The sequence below is a fragment of the Erythrolamprus reginae genome, chromosome 8, assembly GCF_031021105.1.
Source record: "Erythrolamprus reginae isolate rEryReg1 chromosome 8, rEryReg1.hap1, whole genome shotgun sequence".
In the NCBI taxonomy this organism is placed as follows: Eukaryota; Metazoa; Chordata; class Lepidosauria; order Squamata; family Dipsadidae; genus Erythrolamprus; species Erythrolamprus reginae.
In genome coordinates this window covers 505,155-517,677 of record NC_091957.1, presented here as the reverse complement: position 1 = coordinate 517,677, position 12,523 = coordinate 505,155, and the positions used below count along the sequence as shown (strand labels likewise).

The following is a 12,523-nucleotide window of genomic DNA, read 5'->3' as shown; positions in this document are numbered from 1 at the left end:
CTGGACCCTTCTGGACGGAGCCACTGGGTTGCGTCTGAATTCTGGCCCCTCTGGAAGGGCCCCTTGCTGTCTGAGAGAAAGGAGGGGACCCCGGAGGGAGGGAGCCCCCCTGGGGTGATGGCATTGAGCTTCTTAGGGTCTCCAGAGGGCCCTCTTTGGGGCAGAGCCCATCACAGCCATGGGTTGGATGTGAGCTGTGGGTAGGATGCTTGTGAAGAGCTCCAGTGGGGCAGCCTCCTCCTCCACCCGGAAGCCCCCACCAGTTACAGGAAACCACAATCCCCATAGCCTGATGGCTCTCCTGCCTGGCCCACAGCCGAGGGGTCCCCCCTGCCGTCCAGGGCTGTGCAGAGGCCTCTGGGTCCATTTGTGCCTCGCCTCCTTTGTGCTCCGAGAGGTGGGAGACGCTTTCCGCCAGATGTTTCCTTCGGTCTCTTGGCCGCTCTGGCGTTTGTTCCGTTCCGTGTGTGCTGACAAACCGGCTTGTCTTGAAATCCCTGGAGGTCAGAGGTCTTCAGGCTGGGAAACCTTCCCGCACACACTTGCTGATGATTGACGGATTTGCACACAAGGGAGGTGTGTTGTTGTTTTTCAGGGGCCGGGTGCCAGAGGTTGGCACTCTGCTCTGGGCCTTTGGCTGGGGCTCAGAGCCCTCGGGCGGGACACACTGCGCCCGAAAACACCAGCAAGGGCGGCTGGAGCGGCTGTGTTGCCCCTTGCGAGGCATCCTGAGACGGGGCTGGGGGTCTTTTTCATGTTTCCCCCCCCCCTCGCTATGTTAAATTTTGGGCACATTTCTCCAAAGACTGGGCACTAAAATGAAGGGGACGGTTGTGGTTCCCAGGCGTGTAGCAGACGAGTGGACCCAGATCTTTCTCTGCCTTTTGGGAGCCATCCTGGGGGGGGGGGTCCCGGCTCTGCCTCAGGAGGGGCTTTCCGCCTGGCACAGAGGCAGTGGGCCCGGTGGCCTTGCTCTCTTCATCACATCCTGGTTTGCTGGCCGAGCCCAACACAGATGCCAAGGAGTCTGTCTATTTGGAAAAGTATATTTCTGCTCTCCAAAGCTTTCGTGACAAGGATTTGGGGGCCCTGGAGCCCCCCAGGCAGAGGGATCCTAAATCTGCAGAAAAGTTTCTTCCCAAAGTTTTTGCTGCCTTTGTATCCTTTGCGCACGGACCAGGCCAAAGACCAGGCACCACTGACCGACCGAGGCCTTTCCTTGCCCGCTCTGTAGTGATCGGATCTTCTGGAATAATAATCCTTTAAGCAGACTAAAACATCCCCCTCCCTTCCTGCCCCCCCCCCCTGCAAAGTCCCTGTCCTGCTTCAGAGGCCGGTTCTAATCTGGAGTGGAAAGTCGCCTTGTCTCCGTCAACATCCTCTTAGCTGCTGTGTCTGGTGTCGGTTTCGAGGGCAAAGCCAGGAAGAGGGGGGCCAGCCTTGCAAAGACTCTGCCTCTTTCTTTTGAGGATGGGCTTGTGAGGCATCCGGACAACCAGCTTCAGGGAAGGGGGCAGGGAAATGTTCGGCATTTCCGCCTTCGCAAGAGAGAGTCGGCCAGGGAAATTTCGGCCAGGGAATTCTGACCCCTTTGGGGGGGTGTATTTTGGCCCTGTCTCTACACCCACAGCTCGAGGGCACCCCTGGGCGGCCTTGCAGTCTTGGGGGCTCAGTTCTGCAGCTTTGAGTTCGGCTCCTGCACCTTCGCTGCCCCCCCCTTCTGACAGGGCCTGGTGGTGGTGGTGGTGGTGGTGGTGGACGTGGGGCCTCGGCACAAGCCAGTGTTTATTCCTGGCCTGCCTGGAGCTCAGCAGAAGCAGATGGTCCACTCCCAGGCCTGCTGGCTGCCCTCCCCCCCCCCTGCGCCCCCCAGCAGCTCCTGGAGAGGCCTGATTTGCAAAAGGAGAGAGACCCGGGTGGAGGCAGGTGGTGGTGGGTGGCTGGAGCATCTGTGGAAGGTGGAGAGAGAGCAAGCGACTGAGAGCAACACCAGGCTCCCCCCCCCCGTGACTCCCACCCAGCAGCAGAGCCTTTGAGGGAGGGGCCCCAGGCCTTCTCAGAGTGCCAGGCCCTTCCCTTGCCTGCGGGGGGGGGGGGGGTGTCCAGTGGGAAGAACTGGTGTAGATGACACACACACACACACACAGCTTGTCCAAGAAGGCAGAGGGCATGTGAGGCTGCTGTATCTCTGCCGACAGGCGTTGGCTTCTCAAGCTGTGGGACTCTCGGTACAAATGGCAGAGACCATGTGAAGAGGCAGCTCCCTCCTCCCTCCCCTCCCTCCCTCTCAACACTTAGAAATGCAGCCAGACCTGCTGGGGTCTCTGAAGGCCATTTTGTGTTTTCTTTGCCTGCCTTCCTTCCTTCCTTCCTTCCCTCCTCCTTTCCTTCCTTCCTTTCCCTCCTCCTTTCCTTCCTTCCTTCCTCTCTTATCTCCTTCCTTCCTTCCCTCCCTCCCTTCTCCTTTCCTTCCTTCCTTCCTCTCTTATCTCCTTCCTTCCCTCCTCCTCCTTTCCTTCCTTCTCTTTCCTTCCTTCCTTCCTTTCCCTCCCTTCTCTTTCTTTCCTTCCTCTCTTATCTCCTTCCTTCCTTTCCTCCCTCCCTTCTCCTTTCCTTCCTTCCTTCCTTCCTCTCTTATCTCCTTCCTTCCCTCCCTCCCTCCCTTCTCCTTTCCTTCCTTCCTTCCTTTCCCTCCCTTCTCTTTCTTTCCTTCCTTCCTTCCTCTCTTATCTCCTTCCTTCCTTCCCTCCCTCCCTCCCTTCTCCTTTCCTTCCTTCCTTCCTTCCTCTCTTATCTCCTTCCTTCCCTCCCTCCTCCTTTCCTTCCTTCTCTTTCCTTCCTTCCTTCCTTTCCCTCCCTTCTCTTTCTTTCCTTCCTCTCTTATCTCCTTCCTTCCTTCCCTCCCTCCCTTCTCCTTTCCTTCCTTCCTTCCTTCCTCTCTTATCTCCTTCCTTCCCTCCCTCCTCTCCTTCCTTCTCTTTCCTTCCTTCCTTCCTTTCCCTCCCTTCTCTTTCTTTCCTTCCTCTCTTATCTCCTTCCTTCCTTCCCTCCCTCCCTCCACCTTTCCTTCCTTCCTTCTCTTTCCTTCCCTCCGTCCTCCCTTCCCCTTCTCTGCCTGTCAGAGAGGCCATCAATAATTCAGAGTCCTGGTCTTGCAGGGAGACATTTTGCCACGTGGGCAGCCAGCCTGAAAGCAGAAAAACCTCTGGTGGCCCAGCCCCGAGAACAGCAGCCATGAGTGCCCCGGAGGAGGAGGAGAGGGGGGGGGGGCTCCTTTGCCTGCCCCCCCCCGCAAGAGAGCCTGAGAGTCCTCAGGGAGGCTGCCCTTTCCCTGCAGTTTCACACACACACTAATATGTCTTTCTTTTTTTAGGTGCTTTTACCTCCTCATTTCAGGAGACAAAAGCCCCTCAAGCCCCTCAATGGGGGCAGGGAGAGAAGGGGCCTCAAGGGATTTCGCTTGACCTGCAAGCAGTGATTCAGTTTTGTCTTTTCCAGAGGGTGGAAGCCCCCTTTGGGGCCCATGGGATGTCTCTCTTGGAGGGAGGGACGGGGGGGGGGGCTAAGCCACACCTGGTCCAAAGCAGCAGCAGCAGCAGGAATGACCCTCTGAGGTGACCTGAGCTGGCGTGAGGAGGGGCCGTCTCGGGGTCTTTCCATGCCTTGTGCCAACTGGGGCTGGGGGGGGTAACTGGCACCCGAAGAAGCCCCCTGGGGATGAGTGGGTGGGTGGGTGGGTGGATGGGTGAGTGGACAAAGGAGCCTGAAGGGCCATCCACTCCCTTCCTTGATGGCCAGGCCGTCCTCAGGTCCAGGTGACCCAAACGGAGTTTCTCCTCTGGGCTCGGCCCCTTTGTGATTCGTGAAGCGGGGGAGGAGCTGCCCTGGACAACTGTGCTGGGGAGGCCTGGGGGGGGGGGGTTGGGCTACTTCGAAATAGCTCAACTTCAAAGGCTGAAACTTAAGTGCCACGTTTGCACAAATCAGGGGAGGGTCCTGCTGTCCGTGGGGGAGGGAGGGGTTTCATTTTGGATCTCCCCCACCCCCAAATGGTCAGGGTGACCTCTGCCTGCTTCGCCTGCCAATTGGCTGGAGTCATTTTATTGCTGCCAGTTGTTTAACCAGCTGCCCTCCCTCCGTGGATGGTCCCTGTGGCCCGTGGGGGGGTGTCTCCAGAGACCTGCTGGCTTGGGTTGCTTCTCTCTCTGGGTTCCAGGCGTTTGAAGCAGGAGGGGGCGGGGGGGCATGGGCTGAGGATTTCCTGGCCCGCTTGGGACCCCCACTTGCCACCCAGCCCTGCTTGTCAGCTGGGGCCCAGGGCAGCAACCGGCACCCGGTGGACAGCTCTCCAAATGGGTTGGATCCCTTTGAGGTCCAGGTCTGCGGAATGTCTTTGTGTGGGTCCCTCCCTTGGGGTCACCTGGGTGGGCAACTCAGGGCAAATGTGGAGGTAGGCTCGAGAAATCCCTTCCTCTTCCTCCTCCTCTTTGTGAGAAATAAGAAAATTCAAAAATGAAATACGTAGTAATAAAGGGAGTGGGATCATTTTGTTCTATGTAACCTGTTTATATTTCATTGTAAGCATTTATAACGTGTGTGTGTATGTGGGTATACACACACACACACATACACATATTGTGTGTGTGTATATATGTGTGTGTGTGTGTGTATATATATATATATACACACACACACACACACACAATATACAGTATATATACATATTATGTACAGGACTTGAAATACTGAAATTAGACAATTTACAACATGGCCTCCGAACTCATCTAACCATAGTTCACAAAATCATATACCAAAATGTCCTTCCTCTTAATGACTACTTCACCTTCAACTGCAACAACACATGAGCACACAATAGATTCAAACTAAATTTAAGCCGTTCCAAACTAGACTGCAGAAAATCCGACTTGAGCAATAGAGTGATCAGTGCCTGGAACGCATTGCCTGACTCTGTGGGTTTCTTCCCCAACCCCCAAATCTTCAACCTCAGATTGTCTTCGGTCGACCTCTCCCCCTTTCTAAGAGGTCCGTAAGGGGCGGGCAGGGAGCCACCATTGTGCCTACCGTCCCTGTCCTATTCTCTTCTTTTATCATTACTTTCTAGGTTATGCTTATGTAAACTCCTACCTATGCTTGATTGACAAATAAATACCTAAATATATATATACACACATACATAAACACATGCAAATTATATCTGTCCTGCATTATCTCCTGTAAGAAAGGACACCAGAGTACAACCTATCCCCCCATTTCCCTTGCCCGCTCCTTAGCGCCAGGGGGCAGAAAGATGCTTGGTAGACAAAACGTTTGGACCACAGACAGGTACGGAAGGTCCTGGTGATTTAGTATTTTTAGGTGCTGTAACCCCCCCCCCCCCCGAGGGCCTATCCAAGAGGCCCAGAGGGGGAGGGGAGGAACTGTATCTAAAGAGGGTTTTTGAAATCCCAAGGGTGGGGCCTCTGCTGGGATGCCCCCACCGCAGTTTGCTATTATATTCCCTTGTTCCCTTGTAAGGAGGTCTCCTTCCCTCCATCCAATGGTTTGGGTTCCCTCCCATCCCCCCCCTCCCTCCCCCCCCTTTCTAAAATCTGGAGTTTCATTTCCTCCTTTGCCAGTCAGGGCCTGGGCTGATAAGAGGCCGGATGGCGTGGCCTCCCTCTGCGGTCTTTGGGCCTCTGCCTTCTTGAGTTGGGCCGCCTCCCTTTGTAGGAAAAGGGGTGTGTGTGTGTATGTGTGTGTGTGTGTGTGTGTGTAGGGGGTGTCACTGGTGGTGTCTCTGCTCCTGGCCCTGAAGGTGGGCACAATCCTCCCTCCGCCCCTCCTGCGCTTTGAAGGCTGGTGACCGGCTGCCAGTGGCTGAAATATCCCCTCTTCAGTCCTGCCTGCTTTGTGCAGCCCAGAGTTGTGGTGATGCCTTTGGCCGCATCAAAGCCACTTCGAACAGCTGGGACAGGAAGCCCGGCCGAGGGCTGAGGGTGCCGCTCCCAGCTTTGCTGCTGGCAAAGAGTCCGTCTCCTCGGTCCTGGTTGGCTCAGGGACCCGCCTTTTGCTGCAGGGCCCCACAGAGCGAGGAGGGAAACAAAGCCACTCTCTTGGACAACTTGGCCACCAGAAACAGGTGCCGTGGGACGGCAGGAAGGAGCTTTTCCGAAGCCGAAAGCTTCCCTGGCATCGCCCCCTCAGCTACCGTCTCCGCCTGGGTGGGCCAAAGCCACGGGGTGGGGTAGGGGCAGGAAGGCTTTGGGCAGCCTCTCTGGGGCCGCCAGGGAGGCCCAGGTGTGGGGCCCCATCGCCAGACTATTCCGGGGGAGCTTTGGCCTCCTGCTTGGCCCCTGACGGGCAGCCAGCGGGTTGGGCCCCTTGGCATCGGGCTTCTTGGAAGGCTGGACCGCTCGGTGCCTTGAGCCGCCCTCTCCCCTCTGGCTTCTCTGCTCCTGGGCGATTCCTTCCGCTTACTTTCTGGGTGGGGGGGGGGGATTAGTCCGCCTCCTCCTGCCTCCTCTGTGTGAAGAGAGAGGCTTGACCACTGCCACCTGGTGGCCGAGTCTCCAAATTGCAGACCGGAAGAGGTGACTGGAAGAGCTCAGGCCACGCCAGCCCGATTTGCACCCACCTGGGGTGTGTTTATGTGGGGGGGGGGGCAATGTTTTGGGGGCCCTGTCCAAACAGGCACTGCGAGGCCTCCTTGGGGGAAAGAAGCCACCTTTTGTAGCCCAGAGAAAGTTAACTAATGAGGCTAATTAATTTGCAGGGAGGGAGGCTGGGCGTTTGGGGGTTGCCCTCTAAGGAAGGGGGTCCGTGTGGGTCTGGTCCCAAGAGTGAGAAGATTCCCTGCCCTTTGACCTGCAGGGCTGTGTCCCCGGCACCTGGACTGCACCCTTCAGCGACGGCAGGAGTGTCCCCCAGGGTCCCACGCCTGCGGCCGCTGCCTGCCCCAGTTCGTAGAGGACGGAGAGGGAAGATGCGTGGCCGGGGCAGCAGCCCCCAAAGGTGAGAGGGAGGGGAGGGGCCTCTGGGGCTGGGGCCTGGTGAGTGGGGGGCTGTATCTGAATGGTCCGTGAGGTCCGTGAGGGGTCTCCTCAGCCAGGGGGTGGTGGGTGGGCTCCCAGGAACGGGAGTCTTAGGGAGAGAGAGAACTAAACTAGGGAGGTCTGAGGCCTCCATTCCGGCATCTTCTGAAAGGGTCAGTTTGGGGATTTTCCCTTGTTTTTGCCGACGCCCCCCCCCCTCCAGGGCAAAGCTCTCTGGTGCCCAGCCTGGAAGAAGAGATTGACTTGCTGTCGGACGTGCTCTCCAAGCAGGGGAGGGGGCCTCTGCCCCTCGGCCAGGAAGGTAGGGCTGCTGCCCCGGGCCCAGAAGAGCAGGAGGTGGGGGCGTCCTTCATTCTGCAGGGGGGGAGGGGCATCTCCCCTTCCTCCTCCTGTCTGTGCCAACCGGCCCTTCTTCCTCGCCCAGGGAGCCCACTGCACCCTGGCCCCCACTCCAGGAATGGGGCGTCGAAGGCAGAGTCTTCGCAGAGTGGCCGGCGGGGATGGCCAGACGCATCTCACCCCATCACCAAGCCGGTCCACCGCCCCCCAGTGGAGTCCACCCGCATCTCTTCCAACGATGCCCTCGTCCTTGGTAAGCCTCTGCCCAGACCTCAAGGTGCTAGTCCTCAGCTCTACGATGGCTGGGGAAGGCCGTCTGTGGCAAGCCCATCTTCAGGGGCAATCCGTCTTTGGGGGCAGGGCAGCTGCAAGGGGGCCTGGGCTGGGGGTCTCCAAGTCTCTGTCCTCCACGCCAGGCTTGATTGTCGTCTGCACGGCGGCTGGGGTTGCGGCGCTGGTGGTGGCCATGGTCTGCTGGTGCAGGTGAGACCAAAGGTTTCGGTAAGGGGGGCTCTGCCCGGTTGCTGGGTGGGCGTGGCCCTGTTGGGCGTGGCCTAGGTGGCCTCCTGTACCATGGCGGAGGGGCCTCGGAGGCCCATTTTTCACCCTGGGATTTGAGGGGGGGGTGTCTCCGAACTGCAGAGAGTCTCAGCCAGAGGTTTCTGCCTGTGACCCCCTAGCAGCCCACCCCTGGGTGAGTTCTCTGGGGCAGAGGAGGGGGGCAGAGGGCGGGGGGCTTGAGATCTGCCCAGGAGTCCTTCTGTGCATCCTCCCGATGGAACCTCCATGGCAGCCGCAGCATATGAGAGGCGGGTGCTTGTGGGTCAGAAGGCTTTGGGGGCAGCTCTGCCCGCTCCTGTGCTGCTCCCCTCACGGAGGTCCTTCTCTCCCCCCCCCCCCCAGGCTGCAGAAGGAGATCCAGCTTGCCCAGAAAGTGGATTATCCAGCCAATAAGCTGCCCCAACTCCCCTCCTATGACAAGCTCTCTGTAAGTGCCCTGTGTGGCCCTCGGCATGGGTGGTGCCCAGTCCTTTTGGCCAGCGCTGGCTCTTCGGAGTGGCTTTGGGCCAGGCTTCTTGGTCAGCCTCGCTCCGCCCCTCGGCCTCTGTGCCCCATTGGCAGCCAGGCCAGGCCCTCCCCCCCGGGTACAAAAGGTGCCAGCTGCTTTGAGGGCGCCGTGTTGGTGATGCCTGCTCTGCTGGTGTGGCATAGTTGTGATCACAGTGTTTGTAGTGATCGTGTCTGTTTTCCAAAATTGTGCGGCTGTTATCGTGTGTCATGTGAGATGTTGGAGATGTTTGCCTACTTTTGTTCCGAATATTCCTTAGCAGAACGGTTTCTGGTTTGAGTTCTACTGTCTGCTTGGTTACTTTTTGCATTGTGATTTTCAAGCAAGTCCATCACATGTGACGCTAGGTGCCTATTTCTTCTCCTCCTTCCTCCTCTTTCCTTCCAGCCTGGCGATCAGAAGCTGGCACAGAGCGCCCAGATGTACCACTACCAGCACCAGAAGCAGCAGATGCTCTCCATGGAGAAGTGCGTCCTTCCTTGCGGGGACGGGGGTTGGGACCCTCTGCCCTCTCCCTGGTTTCTCCTTGGCCCCAGCTGTGAATTGGGCTCGGAAGCCGGGTGGTAGGCCAGGGGCTCCTTTGCACAAGGCTGGCACCCCCGCTTGGGGGGTCTCCGCTTGGTTGGGGCCCCGAGGCTGCTTGTCAGGATGGCAGCCTTGAAAAGAGTTGCGTAGGGTAGGAACCCCTGGAGGAAAGAAACCACTGGCAGCCAGATGTGGAGGAGGCCACCAGCTGGTAGGGACTTGACAGCCAAGCAGAGGCCCATTCACCCCCTTTATTCTTGGGACCCCCCCCTGAATGAGCTCTGGTCCGCCATGGGGAGGGCTGGGTGTCCAGGAACCCCACAGAAAAGGCTTTGGGCTGAGACGCTCACAGTTCTGCCCTCCGCGTTGAAGCCAGAGGGCTTGGGGCCCAAATCCCGGCTGCTGTGGAGGTTGGCTTGGCATGGGTTGGGCTGCCGGGGGGGCCAGGGAGGCAGGGCATCTCACGGCATTGGGCTCTTGTCCCTCTCTGGACCGCTGTAGGCATAAGGAGGAAGCCAAAGCCCCCGAATCCTTCTCCTCGGACGAAGAGAACGAAGATGGAGACTTCACGGTCTACGAGTGTCCCGGCCTGGCCCCGGTAGGTGTCTCTCCGGGGGCGCTCAGGGCCTCCCCCTCCCCCCGCTGCCTTGCCCTGTTTCTGAAGGACCCTCGGGGGTGGATCTAGCTCTGGAGCAGGTCAGAGAGGTGGGGAGGGCAGCGGCTTCCAGGGAATTCGTTTCTGGTTCCCTCGGGCTGTGGGGCTGCCGCGCAGGGCCCCCCAAATGCCCAGAGTGCCGTGCCGTGCCCCTCCCTGCCCTGGGCCGGGCAGTGCAATTCCACTCCTCCTGGCGGTGAAACATGTGACGGTTGCGTCTCTCTCGTTCTTCTGGCCGCTGCAGACTGGAGAGATGGAAGTGAAGAACCCCCTTTTTGACGACTCCACCCTGCCCCCAAAGCCGCACCCCTGACCGGGAACTGTGGACTGCGTGCAAGACCTGCCCGAGGGGCCCCCGCCCGACCAACGACTCCCCTCCGCAAATTCTTGGCTGAAATAAATCCGCCTTCTGGCAACTCGCTTCTGCTCGGCTTCGCGTCCCCCCCCCCCTGCACCTTCTTCTGCCTGGCTCCCGGATGTCGGCAAAGAGGCTTTGTGGAGTGTCTGGACTCGGGATGGAGGAGAAACCCCCCCCCCCCTGAAGGCCTGGCTTGCCCCCTCCTGCCCCCACAATCCCTGCCAGCATTGTAGAAATCAGGATTTTCCATGGGGGGGGGGCTTCCCTTTCCTCTTTCCTTGTTTTGCAGCCCCCGAAGCTAAACTAATGGGGCTGGGGAGCCTCAGAGGCTCCAAGAGAGAGGACAGGCCTCGGACAGGCCTGGGGAAAGCGGTCCATGGGCCCCTTCCACAGGTGGGAACCGTGCGCCTCCCAGGTGTAGCAAGTCCTGGTCCATTTCACACCATCTTCAGCTTCACTGTCTCAAAGGAACATGGAATTGGAAGCCTCTGTGGGCGGAAGTTTGGTCCTCAGAATTCCAAGGGAAGGTGGACCTGCAGAGTGACCAGTCCGAAGAGGGGGGCTTCCCCCATTGGGACCCCTTAGCTCTCCCTGGCTGTGCTCACTCCTGCCAGGGTGGTGCCCCTTCCTGGCCCTGGCCTGACCCAGTGGGCATTTGCCAGGTGACTGAGCAAGAGTTGGGTGGGCACTGAGCCAAATCTGGAGAGGTGATTGGTTTCCTTCATGCCAAGTTCATAAGGTTTCCAAAGTATTTCAGGATTAAACGGGACGGGTGTTTTGAGGGAAGGAGGAGACTGTTGGTCACTCCTTGTGTTGGCTGCTCTCAGAAGATGTTCCAAGCACTTGATCCCCCCTCCCCCTGAATTGTGGGCGTGAGGAGGTGTTGGAGAGGGCAAATTGTGTTAGGCCAATGCAAAGATATTCGTGAACCACCTGGGCAGCTGTAGCCTATTTCTCCTGGCCTCCGCTGTGAGGTCTAGAAGCCTGATGGAAAACCATGCAAGGAAAACACGGCTCCCTGCTCAGGTGCGTTTGTTTACGCAACTGGACTGTGGGCTTGCAATACAACTCACAAGCCACTCTGGAAGTCGGCCCCTCGCGAGGGAGGGAGAGTTTGCAGGGCTGAGGGCAGATATTGTATCTTATTTTGGAGAGGTTGGTCAAAGGGCTCAAGAAACCCCGTTTGGGGGGTATTAGAGTTGCATCAGGAGCCCCCCCCCCACGAGTCTTTGCAAAGGTGCCCCCTTCCTCCCCCCCAGGGCCTCCAGAGGGTTTCCTTGGGCCTGAATTAAAGGGCTTGAAGCTGCAGCCAGAGCCCCCCCCCCCCCGACTGGGACCCCCTACCTGAATCAGAGGAGTCTTGGGGGGGGACTTCTTTGGCTCAGACCCACTTTTAAGGCAGGGGAGGAGGGCGGAGAGTCTCAGGGCTGCTTCCAGGGCAGCTTTGGGGGGTGGGGGAGGAGACCCCCTCTGCGTCCACGTTTTTGAGTTTGCACAGCACTTTTCCACTGATCCCGCTGAGTAGTTTACTCCCAGAGAGGAAACAAGGGAGAGAGACCCAAACCCGGAGCAGCTCTCGGCTCCTCTGCCGCCTGTGTCCGTACATGGCTGATGCGGAGGGTGGGAGGGAGCGGAGAGGGTTTCTGGGACCCCAGAAGCAATGGGGGGGAGGAGAGAGTGCCACACAGGGATCGTTTATTTTTTCTTTCTTCTTTTGTTGATTTTGTTTCCAGACCTGTATGGATTGTATTTAATAAATTTTATTAAACGACCAATTCTCGAGCTCGATCTTTGGTGCTTCTTTGCTTGGGTTTTAAGTGAGCCGTTTCCTTTCCTGGATGGAGGGAAGGGATCTACACCTCAGGGGATCAGGTCTCTCCAGGCAGACTCTGTCCCTGGGGGCCCCACAGCCACCTTGGTTCCCCCACTTATTCCGTGCCTGGAGAATATCTGGGAAGCAGTTAGAGAAAGGCCCTGCGGTGTTTTAATATTGGTTTGCAGCATGGGGAGAGTTCGTTCCAGGGAGGTCATCTGAAGGCCGAGGTTTGGGGAAGGCAGGCGGGCTCATCCTCCACGATGGCTCCAACCCAGTGAATGGGGTTAAAATGATTTAAAATAATTGAACAGCTGGTGGTTCTTTCCCCTGCTGATTCCTCTCCAGCAACCAGTTCACCCAACTGCTCCGAAAGTGAGCCACGGGTTCTCCAAAGGGGTCTCAGCTGCTCCAACCCCATCCAGGCCTGCAAGGTGGAGGAGACCAGTGCTGTGGCCAGCGGTCACTCTGCCTCCGGGGTGCCCATTAGGCCAGGCCAACTGGCTCCCTGGCTCAGCCCTCCTGCTTCAGACTGGGACGAGTGGCTGCAGCCAACTCACGGGGGCTCATTGGCCACAGCAGCACTGGTCTCCATTTCCATCTCGCTGCTGGACAGCTGCTCCCGGCCAACTCGCCACAGCCAATTTAGCCATTCTATTTCCTTATTTAAAATACATTAAAGAATATTTAAATTTGTGCCATTCCCACTTCA

At 58.1% G+C, this 12,523-nt stretch overlaps 1 protein-coding gene across 1 annotated transcript in view; it reads left to right on the top strand.

The window, feature by feature from the left end:
* NPDC1 (neural proliferation, differentiation and control 1) overlaps positions 1 to 11,780 on the top strand; it is a 13,836-nt gene extending 2,056 nt beyond the window's left edge. Inside the window, exons 2-9 of the mRNA XM_070758444.1 lie at positions 6,871 to 7,011; positions 7,255 to 7,353; positions 7,477 to 7,644; positions 7,808 to 7,874; positions 8,295 to 8,379; positions 8,848 to 8,927; positions 9,487 to 9,583; positions 9,885 to 11,780. Of these exons, the coding sequence (XP_070614545.1) occupies positions 6,871 to 7,011; positions 7,255 to 7,353; positions 7,477 to 7,644; positions 7,808 to 7,874; positions 8,295 to 8,379; positions 8,848 to 8,927; positions 9,487 to 9,583; positions 9,885 to 9,953 (806 nt within the window). The 3' untranslated portion in view covers positions 9,954 to 11,780. The remainder of the gene's footprint in view (positions 1 to 6,870; positions 7,012 to 7,254; positions 7,354 to 7,476; positions 7,645 to 7,807; positions 7,875 to 8,294; positions 8,380 to 8,847; positions 8,928 to 9,486; positions 9,584 to 9,884) is intronic.
* The last annotated feature ends 743 nt before the right edge of the window (positions 11,781 to 12,523 follow it).